General features: G+C 34.0%; 1 protein-coding gene across 6 annotated transcripts in view; it reads left to right on the top strand.

The window, feature by feature from the left end:
• LOC120432641 (nephrin) overlaps nucleotides 1-21,397 on the top strand; it is a 413,331-nt gene that overhangs the window by 291,551 nt on the left and 100,383 nt on the right. For all 6 annotated transcript variants that reach the window (XM_039597887.2, XM_039597888.2, XM_039597886.2 and 3 more), the window contains exon 5: nucleotides 16,420-16,572. In XM_039597887.2, coding sequence (XP_039453821.1) covers nucleotides 16,420-16,572 — 153 coding nt within the window. The remainder of the gene's footprint in view (nucleotides 1-16,419; nucleotides 16,573-21,397) is intronic.

Here is a 21,397-nt window from a genome sequence, read left to right as displayed (position 1 = left end):
AATCTTAAAAATCTTAAAAATCTTAAAAATTTTAAAAATCTTAAAAATCTTAAAAATCTTAAAAATTTTAAAAATTTTAAAAATCTTAAAAATCTTAAAAATCTTAAAAATCTTAAAAATCTTAAAAATCTTAAAAATTTTATGATTATGATTTTATGATTTTATGATTTTATGATTTTATGATTTTATGATTTTATGATTTTATGATTTTATGATTTTATGATTTTATGATTTTATGATTTTATGATTTTATGATTTTATGATTTTATGATTTTATGATTTTATGATTTTATGATTTTATGATTTTATGATTTTATGATTTTATGATTTTATGATTTATGATTTTATGATTTTATGATTTTATGATTTTATGATTTTATGATTTTATGTTTTTATGATTTTATGATTTTATGATTTTATGATTTTATGATTTTATGATTTTATGATTTTATGATTTTATGATTTTATGATTTTATGATTTTATGATTTTATGATTTTATGATTTTATGATTTTATGATTTTATGATTTTATGATTTTATGATTTTATGATTTTATGATTTTATGATTTTATGATTTTATGATTTTATGATTTTATGATTTTATGATTTTATGATTTTATGATTTTATGATTTTATGATTTTATGATTTTATGATTTTATGATTTTATGATTTTATGATTTTATGATTTTATGATTTTATGATTTTATGATTTTATGATTTTATGATTTTATGATTTTATGATTTTATGATTTTATGATTTTATGATTTTATGATTTTATGATTTTATGATTTTATGATTTTATGATTTTATGATTTTATGATTTTATGATTTTATGATTGTTTTAAAAAGAAAAAAAAGGTAAATATTTGATCCCACTGTTCTTCCCTGCCCAATTCCTTCCCCACAGGGGGAAAAGTGATGTGAAAATGAGTGTGCCAGTTAAGCAGAATCGATATGATATGATGGGTTCCCCTGCTGCTGATGATAATGCAAAAGCCGAAGGGAGGTGAGCGGATTCCCCCGAATAGTGAAGCCAATAAAGGAGATATGCGTGTGTATTCAATCATCACAAGGCACATCGAGGTAATTGAATTTGATGCCGCTCTGATATCGCTTTGTTGATGCGGCTGGAAGTCGTTAATTTTAGGTGGAATTGAATTCTGATGTTGGTTTTTGAAATTATGTGAATGGAATTTTTCGCTCGTTGGAAAATTTAATGTGGATCGATATTTTGCTCAAATTTCTCTTGAAATCCCTCGATCGGAAGCACAACTTTCTCTGCCAAAGGATTATCTCCATTTGCTTCGTTCGACACTTTTTCTTGTTTGACACGAGTTAGGCAGAAAAAAGTACCAGATAATGGAGAGTGGGCGCGAGCTGCCGACAAATCCTATCCGGACTGAAAAAAGAAGAAAACTCCATTTTCCATACCCCACCCACCCAAAAAAAGAAGAAAAAAAGATGAACACTCGGAAAATCCTCTCGACACGTCTCGCGGTATGTACTTAGGGGCATAATGTGTATGATAATGAAGCCTGCGTGAAGGCTTCATGCTTCCGCTGCTCGGAAATTTAACGAAGCATAAATCAGACCCTGCTGCTGCTGCTGAGAACATCCATTTCTTGAACGACATTGCCGCCCCTCTCATGTGTCGCAAGGTGAGCCGGGGAAAATCCTCGCCACCCCCTGAGGAGTGAGCTCACGTGAGGCAAAAAAAAACATACTTTTTCTGTTAAGACGAAAGCACCTACGGGTGTGCGATTTCTCGGGCACAGACATGGAAACCGCCAAGACATCTTCGCTCCGCGAAGATCTTCAAGTCCTTCAATTTCTTATTTGGGAAGACGAACTTGTCACGGACAAGTGAACTTAATCTGAATTATTTAAACTTTGAAAAATTAAGCCAAAAACGCGAGAAAACATCGAAAAACCTTTGTTCAACATGTTTGCAACCTAATTGCAACAAACTAGTTTTTTATGTTACAAAAGAGTGCTCCACCAATCTCTGAAACCCCCCGCAAACGTCCTTCAAGAATATCAAAGCCCCGCCAACAGGAAGAATATTTTAAAATCTCGTTCAATAAACCTTTCAGCTCATCCTGTGCTCCGCTGTCAAACGCAACAGGGTGACACCCACGCCATTTTTTTTCTCGCGAAACGCCCTGTGAGTAAAGAAAAATCCATCACCAATGCCTTCCGGACGGCTTCCGGAACGCTTTTCTGGAGGCTGGGACGCCGTCACATCAACCTGGCTTTATGACACCACCCGCCCGGTCCCAAGGTTATTGCGTTCGTCATGTGAAAAATCGCACAATAATGACTCAGCAGTGGCGTTTTTTCTTCTAACATTTCGTGCATGCAAAATGACATGAAATTTTAAGAGTTGGGACGGGGTTCTCGGGGAAAAAAGTGGGACATCACGGTGCGTAGCGTATTCTGGAATTTTGAGGTGTTAGATCAAGCGTGTGTAAACGTTACAAAAAGGGTTTTACACGTGTTTAGAGGCTGTAAACAGCGGGGAAATTGAGAAGGTGGGGAGAATTAATTTCTTCCGGGAGTGACAGCGTGATGAAATTGCGTTTCTGAGTTCCTGGATGCTCGTTGAAAAATGTCCTAATGGATGGCGTGTCCCATTGGTCTATAAAAACTTGCGCACTTCGTGCTATATTAAGTCTCTCTGGTGAAGTAATAACAAAACATGTTAAGACCATAACTGTATGAAAAAATGTAAAACATGTCCCAACAATTCATTCCAAAAATCACGATTTTATCGATAATGTTTGAAGTATATGACAAACTGACCAACTTGTCCCACTTTTCAAGCAAAATAAAATAATCCTTATTTTTGCTTGCATCTTAATAATATCATCCATAGTCAATTGGTTCAATTGGCTCACATTTTGCCACAATCAAACATTTTTTATTTGTTTGAGTATTAGGAATGTCCAAATGACCCAACTGTCCCACAATTTCTTCAATACGTACTCGTTATTTAAGGCCTTGTTGAATTTAGACTAAAAAAAGTATTAAGATTTAGGTTCAAAATTGTCAAATGACTATGAGTTGTCCCACAGTTTGTTTAAGACCTAGTTAATTAACATTCGGTTGAATATTGACAACCTGGCTAGGTTGTCCCACACACTCTTTTTTTATTATCCAAACTCTTGTAAAAGTTTGGCCAACTTTTCATGTCCACCTGTTGTTTCTATTTTATAATTCAATTTCATTCCCGATCAGAAGATCAGTTTGTCTCATAATTTGCTCGAGATTCAGGTAATATTAATATTATCTTTGTCCAATTGACCAACCTGTCTCACATTTACAACAATTTGAACTATGACCAACTAGTCGAACTGTCCCAAAATTTATTTGCATTTTAACATGATTTTTTTAAATCATTTTGTCCAACTGATAAATTTGTGACACTCAAACTTGTTTTATCCATGACCGTTTAACTTGCTTGTCTCGAAATTTGTTCGTTCAATTTACAAACACGTCTCATTTCTACATTTTTTTTACGTTTCTACATGTACCAAAAATCATCAATTGTCCCAAATTTTGGCTATAACGAAATTCTTTTTTTTATTGCTTCATTTATAGCTGTTTAAAAAAAATCGAAGGTTTTCTAACTTAATAATATTTCTGTCAAAATGACCAACTTGTCTCACATTTGTAGCAGTTTGAATTATGACCAGCTAGTCAAACTGTCCCAAAATTTGTTCATATTTTACATGTTTTTTTTTTATTATTATGCTTTTTGGTCCAACTGTTTAAGGTGTTACATACATGTAGAAAATCACACATTTTTTATGTAATATGAAATTTTGTTCACTAAATTTACTAAAAAGATGATTTTCAATCACTCCTGAAAGTTTCACGAAGATATTTCATGACTGAATTGAGTAAGAGACGATTTAAGTTCACAATTTTGCCATGCGCAAGGCGAACTGTCAAACTTTGTGAGCGTTTTTCTCTGAACACCAAGTTGACTTACGGGTGCCACGATATCTCGTCTCTGGGATAGACCAAATTGGCTGAAATTTGGGGTGAAGACTCCCAAGACATATCCCGTGTACATGACGAAGCCCGATTTTGAAATTACGGTTTAAAAAAAAAATACAAAAATCAAAAACTGACGATTTTTTATATGAAAAACATAAAAATATTTTTATCTCTTTTAAAAATTAAGTTTTTGGAAATCGGCCTTCGTCATGCACACAGGACCGGTTTAACGAGTCTTCACCAAAATTTTGAACTGATTTGGTCAAAGCAGTTTTGAGATATCGTGGCACCAGTTTTTTGAAACTGCTAACTTAAAATAGCTATATCTCGGCAATGGTACATCCAAAATTCTTCATATTTATTTTGTTAATGGATGAAAATGTACATTTGAATGCCCTGCAAAAAGATTATAAATGTTTAAATGTGTTCTCACACCAACCTAGGACATTTTTGACGATTTACATGTATGTAACCCCTTAATTTGCCACGCTCAACTCCATGACCCGTTTGACTAACTTGTCTCAAAATTTGTTCGTCCAATTGAAAAACATTTTTTATACTTACCATTGTTTGTCCCAAAGTTTAGCTTCAACAAACACATTTTTTGTTAAATTTTGTTTCATTCGTAGGTTTTTGTAAATAATTAGTAGCTATGTCCAAATTACCAACTTGTCCCACACTTAAAGCAATTTTTCATCAGTTTCTGACTGACATGTCCAATTTTATTTGCGAAATGGCCAAATGACTATGGTTTGTTCCAAAGTTTGGCTAAAACGAACATAACTGGCTATTCTGTCCCAATTTTTTATTTTTAACAAATTTGCTTCATTTGCAGTTGTCCCAAATATGGTTCGTAGTTTGTCCATATTCATGCCATTGTCCAAATGCAAAACAGTTATGACAACTTGTTTTTATGCTAACTGTCTGATTTGTCCTATAGTAAATTAACTCGAATTTTTGTGGAGGACAACTGGCAAATCTGTCCCACCATTCATTTAAAACTTGATTGTTTATGGTTTCATTTTTTTTAAGCCTGCTGACTGGTTTTGCTCAACATTAATAACTGACAGATTTGTTACATTTTTCTCATAACAATGTTTCCTAAGTAAGATCGAAAATGACCAAATGACCAGGATCTGTCCCAAAGTTTGGCTAGCTTGTCCCAGTAGTTTTTTTTTAACAAATTTGTAATTTTCCCAAAAAAAAATGTTCGTAAGTTGTCTTTGTCCAAATGACCGACTGTCCCACATTTGAAGCAGAAAACTAACTGTTTGGGTTTGTCCCAAAATAAATTAGTTTGATTCGTTTTGGAGGACAACTAGGCATTCCGTCCCACCATTCATTCATAACTTGCTTGACTTTCATTAAAATTGGTCAAAGCCTTTATAATGTTTCCCGACAAATTTTAAAATGACCAAATGACCAGGATTTGTCCCAAATTTTGGTTCCAACGAACATAAGTGGCTTGTCTGTCCCAGCTGTTTCTTTTAACAAATTTGCTTCCCAAAACAATGTTCGTAAGTTGTCCATGTCCATGTTTTTGTCCAAATGACCGACTTGTCCCACATTTAAAGTAATTTGTTCAAGAATATGTTACTAACTGTTTGATTTGTCAAACAAAAACTGAATTTGAAATGTGTTGGAGGTCAACTGACAAATCTGTCCCACCATAACTTGCATTCATTCGAAGCTTTTATTTATTCTTGATAATGCTTCCCGACAAATTTTAATATGTCCAAATCACTATCATTTGTCCCAAAGTTTGGCTTCAACAACATAAGTGGCTAGCTTGTCCCATTTATAGCTGTCCCTAAACATTATTCCTAGGTTGTCCATGTTAATTTATTTGTCCAAATGACCAACTTGTCCTACATTGGAAGTACGCTGTTTGATTTGTCCTACAATTAATTAATTTAATTTGTGTTGGAGGTCAACTGGGCATTCCGTCCCACCACTCATTCATAATTTGCCTGATTTTTGTTCCGTTAGATCAAAGACAACTGACTGAGATTTTGCTCAACATGTTTCCTAAAAAAAATAATGAAAATGACCAAATAGCTGTGAGTTGTCCCACATTTTGGTATTAACAAACATAAGTGGCTTAGTCTCAGTTGTTTTTTTACAAGTTTTCTTTATTTTATTTGTCCCAAACAATTGTTCATACCTCAATATTATTTATATCCAACTTTGACGTAAAATTAATATGCTAAACAAGCCTTACCCGACAAACTTCGTTCTGCCTTTTTTTTCGTTTGTTGACGTTTTTTTGATTTTTTGCTTATTCAGCCTCCTGTGATCAAAATATGATTTTACGTAACCTTCTCCATACAATTTGCCGATACTCCGGAATCGGTTCCAGAGTGGCCAAAGTGTCAATTAGTTACACGGAGAAAAAAGAGTTCCCAAAATCGTGAACAAGCGTTCATGAAAATGGGAATCACGAACAAAGTGTTCAAATCCCATGGTACGATTTTGAAAAACGTAACATGGCATTTGAACACTTTGTTCGTGGTTCCCATTTTCATGAACGCTTGTTCACAATTTTGGGAACTCTTTTTCTCCGTTTAGCGTAAGAACCTTCCTTGGGCTTATACGAACCCAACGCAACAAAAAGCACCTCGATCCGACGCTCCGTATTGAACTGATTCGCTTTCGAACAAAACCGTCGAATTTTTTATATATATATAGATTTGTTGCGAGGCTAGTTTTCTGATTATTTCAACAAAGAACTAATTCGATTTGTTTTGAAGGCCAGCTGGCCGTTCTGTCCCACCATTCACTCATTACTTGCTTAATTTTGTTTCATTAGGTTAAAGACAACTGACTGATTTGGCTCAATATTAGTTACTGGCATGATAATAATTCCTTACAAACATTGAAAATGAACTAATGACTAAAAGTTGTCTCAAAGTATGTTTTCATGGTACATGGTAGATTTGCATTAGGGTTGAGAATGACAGTGTGGCTAGTTTGTCCCACTTGTAGCTCCTGACAAATTTTCTTCACCAAATGACAAATAATTTGCCTATTTTTTTGTTGTTGAAAAATTTGCCTTTAATGCATTAAAAATAGCTTTGTCCAAATGGCAAATTTGCTCTATTTAATAGTTCTTTAGTATTCTGTTTGATTAACAGGCCAAGTTGCCCTGGTAATTAAAATACATTTTGCATTAAACTGTGCTGTTACCAGGAATGCCAGCTTTAATTGATTTCAGGAACAGTTTTGCTTAATCGACTGCAATCAGAGCAGAACCCAACTAATCAAACAATAATATTTGCCTGAAAAAAAATGATTGAAGGTTTAACAGAGCCCTTGAAAAAGTGTGTACGTATTTTCATACACAATTAACTCAAATATTTGATCACAACTATTTTTTTCTCCATCAAATCACAGTTGCAACTAGACAAGCTGTGGAAAAACTAACGTTTTCCGCACTGTATCACAGTTTTTCCACGCAGTTTTTGTTTTGAAACCGTATCACTGCACAAATGTGTCGAAATTTCCATGTCGGAACTCCAAGCGAAACACAAATATGGAACCACATTCGTTGAAATGTTTTATTCGAAACAGCTCACTATTGACGCTCCACTTGGTGAAAATTCCAACGTTTTTTCCCCACCCGGAAAAGCTTTAACTCAACCTCCCCCTTCAGCATTGACCTACAAAATTAGATTTGTTCGATCTGGCGGAACCGGTCTCACCGGAAATGGCCCAGCATCCGGTACCCCCCTTCCTCCTTCCGGAACAGTTCGTTGACTTTTCCACAGAGGGCTTCCCTTTCCTTACCGTGACCCAACTAAGAAGCCATAAATTTCCAGCAGCTTGTTTTTCTCTCGGAACTTTTTGAGATATCTGCAAAAAAAAGAGCGGGACTTCGAAGGATGCCAAACGAGCGTGATGTAGCGCACTTCCGGTTCCGGATATCGATCGCTCGACCAAGTTGCCGCGGTGAACCATAAAACTGCGGTTTCTCACGGGAAACTCGGGTTGCATAACTTGGGGCGCTTATTTGAATGTGACTGCTGTTCTATTGCGGACTTCAAAGTCGGAGGGGTTGTGGCATTGGTTTGTGTTTGTGTTTTGAGGTGAAATGTAGTAAAATTTTTTGAGTTACAGGTAAGTAAAACAGTGAAAAAGTTAAGTTCTGGTAAGTACAAGTGAATCTGTCTACACAAAGAGTGAAAATTTAGTTCTGTCAATTAAACCGCCAACCAAAGCGCTGTAAATAAACTGCCCGGAAAAAGGCGGTCAAACCGGTCACAACCCCTCGGGGAACAATTACTCCGACGATGGGGCCCCACAATCGGCGTGCTGGCATCTGCGTCCCCGTCCCCGTCAGCGTCGCCAAACTAATGGCCCAATGACCGGCTTTTCCCCGCGTTGGCTCCTCCGGTGGCATTTGGTGATTGCAATTCCAACCGATTTCGCCAGCAGGGCAGGCAACCCGCAATGCAGATGTGTGTGTGCGTCCACAATTGTGTACCGAAGAGCTTTTGGGAAAATGACCACGCGGACCACTTCTGCCAGTCAATGGCCAAATGAATGTCCTTGGCGGTGCGAGGAAAACTAAAATCCTCGAAAATTTCAACACCAGCTGAGCAACTTTCCAAAAGCAGTTCGATGCTTTTTAATTAAATCTGATTCCGGTCGGACATTCCGATCACGAAGTTGGCCCCTCAGGGTCGGCGCTGACCGCAGTGTCCCGTTTCGTAGGGTATCGTAATTTGCATTGGCGGTTTTGCTTGTTTTAAAATTACTGCCCAAACAAAGCGCCCTCGTCCGAACAAAGCTCACGCAGAGCAAACAGCTTTTTATTTATTTTTGTGCTTCTTTTGTTGGGTGAGCTCAGCTCAGCTGTTCCTTGGCTTTTGCGTTGGCCTACCCCCGGGCACTCAAATATTATTACAATATGCTATTTCTCACCGATGCCGGAGCATCCTAAATTGTACCGGAATATATACTTGGACAAGGGGACCTCCCTCGAACCTTTATTTCAGGGGCTGCAGGGATGTGGGGTTCTGGTTTTTGAGAGCAGAAATAAAAACAAACGTAATCTAACGGACCAGCTGAGCATAAGTTAAATTTCGTTCCGTTGAGGTCCTTTTTTACGTTCTGCACTCCCGAGGATGGTCGGTTGTAAGGACGGAAAGTTAGATTTTCACTTTAGTTTACATGAAAGTTTAACTACTCACTCATAGATGGTAGCACTTTAATTCTAAAGATCTTCTTCTTGAAATCGTGTATAATATTAATATTTTTGAAAATTTAAATATCCTTAATTTGTGATAACTTATTAGCCATCTATGAGAGGATTTCCAGACAAAAATCTTCTAAAATTGTGTGCTGCCATCTTTGAACGACTGCTACATCTATCCTCTCATAGATGGCAGCACACAATTTTAGAAGATTTTTGTCTGAGTTCCTTTTTTTACCTTCTGCACTCTTGAGGATGCTCGGTTGTAAGGACGGAAAATTAGATGTTTACTTTTGTTTACATGAACGTTGAACTATTCACTCCTAGATGGCAGCACTTTATTTCAGAAGATCTTCTTCTTGAAATCGAAATGTTATATTAAAATCTTTGAGAATTAAAATTTCCTGATTTTTTTTTATTATTCAACAACTCATCAGCCATCTATGAGAGGATTTCCAGACAAAAGTCTTCTAAAATTGTGTGCTGCCATCTATGAACGACTACCGCATCTAACCTCTCATAGATGACAGCACACAATTTTGTGTGAAATTCCTTTTAAATAAATAATCAAACATTTCAAATTTCATGATTTTTTTCATCAAACATTGTAATGCTAAAGATTTTCTGAAATATGACAGCATCAATAATGCAATATTTCAATAACTTATCAGAGAAAAAATAGCAGTTATTCACTACAACCAAACCAAACCAATCCAACAAACAAATTCATGATTATTTCAGAACTGTGCTGCCAGTTCTGAGTTAAGATGTCAAATTCTTTTTAAGTGGACAAAATTGTCTTAAATATGCATAAGAAGAAAATTTATTTAAAAAAATATTTATCGGAAAATTGCAATTCACTCATAGATGGCAGCTCTTTTACTGAAGAGACTATCAATGCGGAAGATTTTTTTCAGATTTTCTGAAGAAAATTTATTAAAAAAAATAATAATCTGAAAATTGATATCCATTCAAAGATGGCAGCTCTTTTACTGAAGAGACTGTTTTCTCAGATCAAAATTTATTTAGAAAAATATTAATCTGAAAATTGCTATTCACTCATAGATGGCAGCTCTTTTACTGAAGAGGCTTTGAATGCGAAAGATTTTTTTTCAATTTTTCAGAAGAAAGTTAATTAAAATAAATATTTATCTGAAAAATGCTATTCACTCATAGATAGCAGCTCTTTTACTGAAGAGACTGTTTTCTCAGATTATAATTTATTTAGAAAAATATCAATTTTGAAAATTGCTATTCACTCATAGATGGCAGCTCTTTTTCTGAAGAGGCTTTGAATGCGAAAGATTTTTTTCAGATTTTCAGAAGAAAATTAATTTAAATAAATACTAATCTGAAAATTGCTATTCACTCATAGATGGCAGCTCTTCTACTGAAGAGACTTTGAATGCGGAAGTTTTTTTTTCAGATTTTCAGATGAAAATTAATTTGAAAAAAATATTAATCTGAAAATTGCTATTCACTCATAGATGGCAGCTCAATTACAGAAGAGATTATTTTCTCAGAAGAAAATTTATTTAAAAAAATAGTAATCTGAAAATGCGATTCACTCATAGATGGCAGCTCTTTTATTGAAGAGACTTGCGAAAGGTTTTTTTTTCAGATTTGTGTGTGTCAGGATCCTTATTTTGTTAGCTTTTTAGTAAGAAATGTTAACATTATTTGGAGTCTTGAAGTTTTTCCGTGCCATCTATTGTTACAAAAGTAATTTCTGTTTGAAGCAGAATTATGTTAGTCTAGTTTCATTTTATTAATTTTTTTCTGTATTGTCTGAATCCATTCAAAAAAAAATACCAAGTGACATAGAGATAATGAAAATTACATTTTAAAATTCTGTTTTGAGGTACTCACCAACAGATGGCAGCATTATTGCAGAAATGACTAAAGAACTGAAATAATAACTTGTTGATAATTTTGGAAGATAGATGTTTTTGAAATTACAGTTTGAAACACTATTTTGTAGCTGTTCAATTATAGATATCAGCACATTATTTTAGGCTACTCTGTTTCTGAGGTGCCATCTATTGGGCAGTATCAAAAGTATATTTTCTGTTATGTAAAAGTGCATATACCTTAACGAATTCAATTTCAATTCAATTCAATTTTCTGAGTATTGAAAAGAAAAATCATAATAATGCGACAACTAAAAAAAATACTTCAGACAACAATACATAGCTATCCACCAATAGATGGCAGTATGATAGCTAAAAAGAGTCGTAAATTATTGGGTGTATTCGATGATATTTTTATCACGATTACTTTGTTTACATTTCTTAATAAAGAACAATATTTTGTAGCTATTTCATTATAGATATCTGCATAACTGTAACAACGCTGCTTATTGTGTGCAGTGCCATCTATTGGTCATTAGCAAAAGCAGTTCTTCTTATGATTATAAATTCTTTAAACTGCGATTATTTTGCATTTAAATTTTTCGAATTTGTCCGTGTTTCCAACCTCAAAAAAACCCTCAATCTGCTTGCACTCACTCACACACGAAACCAACCAAAATCGCCGAATTTCATTATCATATATATTGGCTTAGCCCCGAAGGGGGGCGCCACACATTTTCCCGAGGAACAACAAATTTGCTCGCACTCGCTCTCTGTTTCATAGACTACATTCTAAATTTTCCGATCGGATTTTCGCCAGCTTCAAGTTATGGAAAGTGCTTTTGGGGGCGAGGGACCTCCTCCTCTCCGGAGTTATTTCTCCATTGTGTGTCGCGGCCAGAGTTATGAGCTGCTTTGCGGGCTAGAACAAGTCAATTTTTGGTCGTGAGGGGTTGGCATTTTTGGTAAATTAATGGGCCCTTATTTCTGCAAGTGGGGGGGAAATTCCCCGCGAAACAAAGCGATGCATAAATTTGGTCGTGATAAAATAAGATGTGCAGAAAGTTATCTGAATTTCAAATTGTTGGAAAGTTTAAAAATGATCAAAATAAATCTGACAAGCAAACATGCCACCATTGAATCAATAGTTGTTCTTCGCCAAAAGTACACAAAGCGCGCGCAAAATCAATACACAAAAAACTCTGGAATTTATGCAAAATAATTCCAGCAAGTAAAAGTACACAAAACTGACGCACCCAACAACATCACACAGAAAAAAACAAGCTGCAACAAAAGTATGTTGTAATGTTGTACTTTCCACTTTTTTCCCCCTCACTCAACTCCGCTGTGTTGTTTTTCCCGCGTCGAAATTTTCCGCGCCCGATTTGTACAGCCACCACTGCTGAGAAGCAAAAAATCTACACCCCACAAAGTACAAAAAAAAAGTTACTTCTCAACAACATTTACGCAAATAGAATGAGTGAGAGACAGCGAGAAAAAAAAAACGGAAAACTTTGAGAAAGTGACGAAAGTAATTTAATAACCCTGCGACGGATCGCGCACACATTTTCCGACAATTTTTCAGGTGGAAACAATAAACTAACTGGGGAAAAAGTTACACTTTATCCGCGGCGGGAGTGGTGACAGTTACGGAACGGTTGGTTTTTCCGGGTGATGGAGATGAGTTTGAGTTACTGTTGAGGGAATGTTGTGGAAGGTTGTTATCTCACTTCCTTTAAATTTTCTAAATTTTCTAAATTTTCTAATTTTTTTTAATTTTCTAAATTTTCTAAATTTTCTAAATTTTCTAAATTTTCTAAATTTTCTAAATTTTCTAAATTTTCTAAATTTTCTAAATTTTCTAAATTTTCTAAATTTTCAAAATTTTCTAAATTTTCTAAATTTTCTAAATTTTCTAAATTTTCTAAATTTTCTAAATTTTCAAAATTTTCTAAATTTTCTAAATTTTTTAAATTTTCTCAATTTTCTAAATTTTCTAAATTTTCTCATTTTCTTTAATTTTCTAAATTTTCTAAATTTTCTAATTTTTTTTAATTTTCTAAATTTTCTAAATTTTCTAAATTTTTTAAATTTTCTAAATTTTCTAAATTTTCTAAATTTTCTAAATTTTCTAAATTTTCTAAATTTTCTAAATTTTCTAAATTTTCTAAATTTTCTAAATTTTCTAAATTTTCTAAATTTTCTAAATTTTCTAAATTTTCTAAATTTTCTAAATTTTCTAAATTTTCTAAATTTTCTAAATTTTCTAAATTTTCTAAATTTTCTAAATTTTCTAAATTTTCTAAATTTTCTAAATTTTCTAAATTTTCTAAATTTTCAAAATTTTCTAAATTTTCTAAATTTTCAAAATTTTCTAAATTTTCTAAATTTTCTAAATTTTTTAAATTTTCTCAATTTTCTAAATTTTCTAAATTTTCTCATTTTCTTTAATTTTCTAAATTTTCTAAATTTTCTAAATTTTTTTAATTTTCTAAATTTTCTAAATTTTCTAAATTTTCTAAATTTTCTAAATTTTCTAAATTTTCTAAATTTTCTAAATTTTCTAAATTTTCTAAATTTTTTAAATTTTCTAAATTTTCTAAATTTTCTAAATTTTCTAAATTTTCTAAATTTTCTAAATTTTCTAAATTTTCTAAATTTTCTAAATTTTCTAAATTTTCTAAATTTTCTAAATTTTCTAAATTTTCTAAATTTTCTAAATTTTCTAAATTTCCTAAATTTTCTAAAATTTTCAAATTTTCTAAATTTTTTAAATTTTCTAAATTTTCTAAATTTTCTAAGTTTTCTAAATTTTCTAAATTTTCTAAATTTTCTAAATTTTCTAAATTTTCTAAATTTTCTAAATTTTCTAAATTTTCTAAGTTTTCTAAATTTTCTAAATTTTCTAAATTTTCTAAATTTCTAAATGTTAATTTAAAAAAAACCTACGATTCAACGATTCAAAGCTTATCATAACTTATGACTTGAGGTCCGTAATTGAAAGCTTATTCGAATACTCCTGTAGTTAGGCAATTTATCATGGCTTAATCCTTCATTAAAAAATCAACATTTTTAAACGTTTAATGCTCTCAAACTCAAACCATTTCACAATCCCGAAATTTTCCACGAAATCTCCTCTCCCGTTAAACCCTCGTTATCCATTTGATTGACACGTAATCATCCTCACAAATCGATTCAATTTTCCTGGAAAAAAGCAGTTCGATTGATCGTTCCTCCGTGCGCCCCACCAGGTGGCTTCGAAATTAGCGATTAATTGACCATTAACTGAAGCTTTCCCAGAGAAGCAGATGGTGGTGGGCCTGGCCATCAAAATCAAATTCCACAACCAGCAGCACCCCCTCTTAAAGAAAAATGGGGTTGAAAATTGCGCGATCGTAATCGCGATTCTCACCAAAAGTCGGCGCCTGGTGTGGGAGGAAAATTCCACTAGATCTTTTGAACGGGAGAGAGGGGTGTAAATTGAGAATTGGGGGGTGGTGGGGGACTTTGTAAATTCTTCGAGGCAGCAGTGCTGAAATAAATTATGTTATTTCATAATTTTAATTTCTGACGTGAGCGTTCTCAGACGGGGTTGAGTTTTGGCACGGTGGGTTTGAAATATTTATTTGATTCGAAGAAACAAGCTACTCGCTTATAGATGGCAGCACATTTAGTTGAAGATTTTTCGTACTTACTTTCCAGTTGATTTAGTTTTTTTTTGTAAATATTGCTGACACTTCTAAAGACTTTGTTACAGCTTTTTAAACAAATATAAACAAAATAGATAATACAAATCTTTTGTGTTTGCAGCGCCATCTTTTAAACAGTAGTGAAAGCTATTTTCTTTTTTGTACAATTGAAGAATTCGACGACGTTTTTTCCGCTAGGTTCGCTGTTGCTCCAGCGGTGTTCGGAATGACAGCCCCCATACAGTTTGAGCAGTTTTTAGGGAAAAATCGCGTTTATGATGAAAAATCAAGCATTTTCAGAAAAGTGGGGTATTGCAAAGTATGGCAATTTCGCTAACGATCATAATGCGTGGTGATTTGTAGTGATTAATTGTGACTGGTATTTTATTTAAACGATTTTTCTAAAAAGATGATCGATATTTTGGATAACTTGAGTTAAATGTTGCAAAAGTTAAAAGTAATGATGAAATGTTATGTGAAAGTGTTTAAACTTTACTTTTCTTCCCCTTTGACCAAAATATTGACCTTAAAAATGTATTTTGGTGATTTTTTGGAATTTTTTGGAAAAATTCGAATAACTGGCAATTTTTTGAGAAAATTATTGTAATTATGCTGTAATATGACTCTAATAGTTTGTTCTATCAATAATACACACATAAGGAGCATTATCAATCAAATAAATCATATTTAAATCAATTTTTCGAAAGATCTTTTTGGTTAATTTGAGGAAAAAACATGAAAAATTAACTCAGCCCCTATGATTTATACATCATTCGATTCGTTTATGCGATTGTCACACTTTACAATAACTTTCATCGACGTTAAAAAATATTTGAAGGAAATAAAAATCAAAAACTGCAAAAAAAAAAATATTTCCAAGCACGCTGTCATTCCGAACATCGTTGCGTAGTGCTTCTACTCGCCACCAGGATGCGTGCACGTTTCTGTCGAATCTCTCAATACCAATAACTTCTATTAAACGATTTGAATGGTTTATTTAGTTTTATAAAAATTAATTTGCAACTTAAACATTTTTAATAATTTAATAAATTTATTGTGATTATTTAAACACACCGTGTTCTTCATTTCTACTCTGAGAAACATTCGCCTAAAGACTTTTCTGCTCAAGAAATCTTCCAAGAAAATTTCTGCCCTGAGATAGGCACAATCTCAAACGCCATCTTACAAACAGTTCAAAAAACAACCCCAAGAACCACCCCACCCCCCCAGCACTTTTCCAAAGAATTCCGCGAGTCGCGAATCTCCGGACAAACTGCCTGCCTGATTAATGATAATTATAATGGTGATAGCAAAGCGAAAGGATGATGATGATGATGATGATAATGATTCCGATGCTGCCGTTGAATAATTTCTAATTAAATGGAAAGCTCAGCCTCGGCTCAGGGCCTATCAACTGCTGCCGCTGCTGCTTAAGTCCTTGGTCGCGGATCACGCGAAAAGTCCACTTTGTTGAATAATTACACTATAATTTGACGGAGTCCTTAGGGAGCGGGCCGACCTCGTGGTGGGGTTTGCTTTTAAAACAATTGGTTCAAATTATGGCCGGAATTACGCAAATTTGCGACTAATCTGCAAAAATTGAGCCAACTGCGGCAAGATTAGTGACAGCTGTCAAATTTTCAATGCTAATAATCATTTTTTGTCTTTTTTACTATTTTCAGCTCCACCATCGTCCATCGAAATCCAGGGCTTCACGCACAACGCCAAGGTCGAGGTTCGGGAGGGCCAGGACCTGACGCTGACCTGCGTGGTGGCCAACTCGAAACCGGTGGCCCAGATCGTGTGGACGCGGGGGAACATCGAGTACAAGTCTGGTAAGTAACCTCCTAAATTTCAAGTGAAATTGTCAAATATAAAATTAAGTCAAAATATTTTGAAGAAGTTCGACTCAGTTCTTCCCTTAAAGTGGTGCTCTTGATCGAAGGTCAACATCTCCGTCGTCGCTCTCGAGTCCACAAAGTCAGCTCATGCAAACGAAATTCAGAGTGTAAACAGCCACTCTCCGTCCACAACCATTTCCCAGAACGCTGAGAAACGCTGTCGTCGTCAGCGCAAATCGCAAGTAATTGAGAATCCCCGCCGTACGGCACCTGGCACCGGGCCCGTCTCAAAGGGCTTAATCTAATCAATTGAGAGTGCATTTGCTATTCAAACCGCGAATCCGCGAGCGATTCCGTGCTGACGCCCCTCCATGCACCGCGACTTGAGGGGGAGGGCGGGGAAGTCCCTAATTTGTGCGATTGAATTACCTATATCGAAGGGGATGCAGGCTGAAATCATACACGTGTTAGAGGAAGGTTAGGGTGGTACTTTTGAGTTTAATTTTTTTTAAATCAATTTTTTTTCGGTTCTGATCACATTTTAACCTTTTTGTAAAACAATTATTGCAAACAATTTCCATATTTTAAGTATAAATAGTTTCACTAAATTTAAACATTTCTTTATCTTTCAAATTGTTTTTTTTCTAATATTTTGTTACTTAAAAAAACCAGTGATTCACATTTTTAATTAAGGCAGGAAATCAATCCTCTCTACAGAGAACATTTTGAACAATTTTTTTTTTTATTTGTGTATGGTCATTAGGTCCTTTAATTAATTGAACAAAAATATATGCAATCGAGTTTGACTTGAAACTTTGAAATTTGTAATTTTAATTTAAAACAAAACATGAGCTCCACAAAAATGTAAAACTTTTCACATCTACAAACATTAAAAAAAAACAATTTTTAAAGTTTGATGATTGTACAACTTTTATGACAAATTCTAAAAATAAGAATTTAAGCCATTTCGGATGTGTAGCTAAATTTAAGAATTTCAGAATTATTTTTAATGAAAAGTGCAAGAAATTTTACAAAAAACGAAGTTTAACCATTTTAACTAAAAAAACAGTTTTCGAAAAATTTCAACATTCAGTTGTTTTGAAACAAGAAACAAGCAGTCCGACCAACAAACTTTTTGAAAGAAATTTTGTGGAATGTTGTGCTCATCGTAAACCTTTTTGAAAGGGTTTTTTCTTTATAAAATTCATTTTAATTGCAAAAAAACATATATTTATCGAGAAATTTTAAACTTTAATGCATTCTCATTAAAAACTTCGCAATTTATCAAAAAAAGTAAAGTTGGATGGCCAAGGTTATTTTTTTAATGTGTTTATTTTTTATTTTTTTCTTGGCAAGTTTTTGATTTTTTTCTATAACAAAAACACAATAAAAACTTGAAATTTTTTTCTTAAAAATACTCCAGAGCAATTTTCTGACCCTTCGTAACTTTGTGTGTACTTTTTCTAAGATCAAAGAAGCCATTTTGCGTCATAAGTTTGTCCATGAGGCTGTTAAAACAGTCATAAAACGGATTTCTGATCAATTTTGTGGAATGGGAAAAATTGTAGGTATTCCTTAGATTCCTTGTCAAAAAATTCATTGCACTCTAGAATAATTTAACATGTTTTTTATTCCACTTATCACAAAAAAGCGCATAATTTCAATGTTCAAAGTATCATTTGGGAATATGTTTAAAATGACAAAAATGCCATCTTTTGAGTTTTGGCACAAGTTGGTTTTTTTTAAAGTTTAGTTACCAATTTTCCCAAAAAAGAACATAAATTTTGAAAATCGTGGAAAAAAGTCCTTTTTTGATTTTATGTTTGGATATAAAATCAAACTTTCAATAAAAAAGTACTCTAAGTAAATTTGACACATTTCACCGTTTTCCAGTAATGGCCACTTAAAATTATTTTTTGTTTAAAATTTGACTTTTTATCTTGACCATGTTTAGAAAAAAAAATCGAAAGGATCATTAAAATTTACTATGAATTTACTTCAAAGACATTCAAGTTTAGCCCAATGTTTGCTGAGATACTGCCTCTAAAATAAAAGCAAAGAGGAAAAATTAAGTTTTCTATGAATCACCATAAAAGCAACGTTTTTTTAGAGACGCCTCCGATTTTCAACATCAAAAACTGAAATTATCTTAAATTTTCCGGTTTTTCTAAAGAAATACTTTCAATTTTTTTTAATCAGGACTGGCATTTGATTTGGTCAAAAATAAGTATTTTAAGGCATTTTTCAAATATGTTTACTAATTCAATATTTTGTGTGAAAAGTCGAATTAAAGAAAACGAGTAATTTTTATTTTTAAATGTAAATGTTTTTTTTCTGAGAAGTCCTTAGCAATACCTATAACTTTACCGAAGACACCAAAATGAATTAAACAAAAACAAAAAAAAATAAAGTAAATCTATTCTGCAAAAATAAATGTAGTCTTGTAAAAATATTTTTAAACTTTGTTGTCATCACCTTGAATCGGCCAGAAAAATAGGGAAAAAAATATTTTCTTAAAAATTTCAAAAAATCTACAGAAATTCAAGTGCAATTTGCTAAAATCAATTTGAACTGCATTCCCCTGCATTTAAAATCATTTTTTGGCATGTTTGGGTTTATTCGAATCTCTTTTGAATTTTTTAAATTTTCAAATGTACAGTACCGCAAAAAATTTCTCTATTTTTTTTTTGTTTTTGTATTTTACATTTTTTGAATACTATTTTTATGATTGCAAAACAATTGAACTCTTGACCCCGGTCAGAGCCGAGAGACAAAAACTTTGAAAAATATTTGCATCGAGCTTAGCAAATTTCCAAAAATTAAAATTCTATATTTTGGGAATTATTTTTTTTATGATAAAAAGTCAAACAATACAAACTAGAATTAATATATCGCTGTTTACACATTTTTTGAAAAGTTTGACAACTTGAGGTCTGGAAATTCCTTTTTAATACAGTATTTTGAATATCCAAATGCACATTTTGTTTTAGCATAGTGAAAATTTGTATGGAGAAATTCTTTCAAAAACCTCATCCAACTTAAAAAAATATAAAAAAATGGAAATCTCGATTTTTTGAGGAATAAACAAATTATTTGAATCACCCTAATCCCACACACACACACACACACACCATCACATCGCGCTGCAACGCACGCACGCATCCCTCTGATTATGTCCAAACAATAGCAACACACACACACACACACACACACACACACACACACACACACACACACACACACACACACACACACACACACACACACATGGCGTGCCTACTGCACGTAAACAGCAAAAGTTATTCATAGTTTTGCGTGATTCCTCCGCGATGGATGCATCCTGATGATGACGAACCAAGTTTGTGGTGGTGGCGGCGGTTTTCCATCGCGAGAATCACAGAGAGAGAGAGAGTGGGAAGGTCTCGCGTGTAAACACAATCAAAATTCAATTAGTGTCCTCCAAGGGAGAGAGGGAGTTGCACGATAATTGTTGCTGTAGTAGTTGTGGCGCGTGCAAAGTGTCCTTATTAGTGGGTGACATTCTCCGACGGGCAAAGTAGGCTGTGAGTATGGGTGTGTGTTCGCAGTAATTCATTGTGTCGTATGCGTGGGTGAGTGAGATGACATGTGTGCGCTAATTAAAAATAAATGAATAGTGTTTCTATTATTTAACCAGTTTGCGGCAGGCGAGCAATGTCCGTAATGTGTGAGTGTGTGTGTTGTGTGAGCGCGTTTGTTTATACCAAGCTGTCAGAGTGCGGTCTGATGAACAATTAGCGCGATCCTGCAATTTGCGCGATAGTTTAGTTGTTTACTATAGTGACAGCTAGACAATAGTGAAATGCATTAATTATATTTTTGCAATCGCGTAGTGAAAATATTAACTTTTCTTGTAATTTTTGAATAACAAAACGGCCTACTTTTCATCTCGAAAATTAGCATTACTTAAATTTCAACTTTTCAGCACTTGTATTGAAAAGTAATATTTTTCGATACTATTTTGAAGTTACTGAAAGCCTTCTGCTGAAATGAAATTCAAACAGATATCAAATGATCACTTCCGTTTTGCAAAAAAAAATGCTTCAACAAGTGTTCTAAAATTGCATGCTGGTTCGCAAAACTGTCGAATTGACAGATTGCCACGAATTCAAACTATATTTGCTCGCTCAACTCAACCACTTCCGAACCAGAGGATCAGAAAAAAACCCGTTCGCGGAAAACCCAATTCACCATGGCAGCACGGCGCGGTTCTGGTCTGACGTTGATTGAAGAATTGTGCAGCAGGCTCTCTCTCGCGCTACTCTTCTGTCTGGTGTGCCTCAATTTTTTATTTCAATTCCCAATTTTTCTGCATCCATTGTACATTTCCGGCGACTGCTCGTTGAAAAACGGGATACTTTTGCGATTCGGATGCCTATCGTCGCTTTTCCACACCCCACACCCCCACCCCCTTAACCAGCTTTTGTTTTAGTAAAATTTTCATCCTCACTGGTACACGTCGGGGGAGTTTTTCCCGCGCCAAAACTATAACTTTCAACTGTATTTTTTTTTTCTCGAGAGTACGGGCGTCCGACCAAAGTGGCGACGCATTTAGAATTTATGTTGAAAAATGAAGTCGGGGGGGAAAAAACGGTTGGCAACACTGCTCCCAGTTGAAGAAGGAGGCAACATTATAGCACTTGGCAAGTGGCAAAATCATCAACAAAATAACACCCCGCGAGAAAAAAAAAGAGCGAGCTTTTGTGTTCACGAGGGCGGAAATCCACCCCCGAAATATTCGCACGTGTGTGGCCTGCGGAGAGAGCACATTTATTTGGTC

The sequence above is a fragment of the Culex pipiens genome, chromosome 2 (assembly GCF_016801865.2).
Source record: "Culex pipiens pallens isolate TS chromosome 2, TS_CPP_V2, whole genome shotgun sequence".
Lineage (NCBI taxonomy): Eukaryota > Metazoa > Arthropoda > Insecta > Diptera > Culicidae > Culex > Culex pipiens.
Note: the sequence above shows the minus strand (reverse complement) of the source record. Positions and strands in the feature narration are given on the sequence as shown.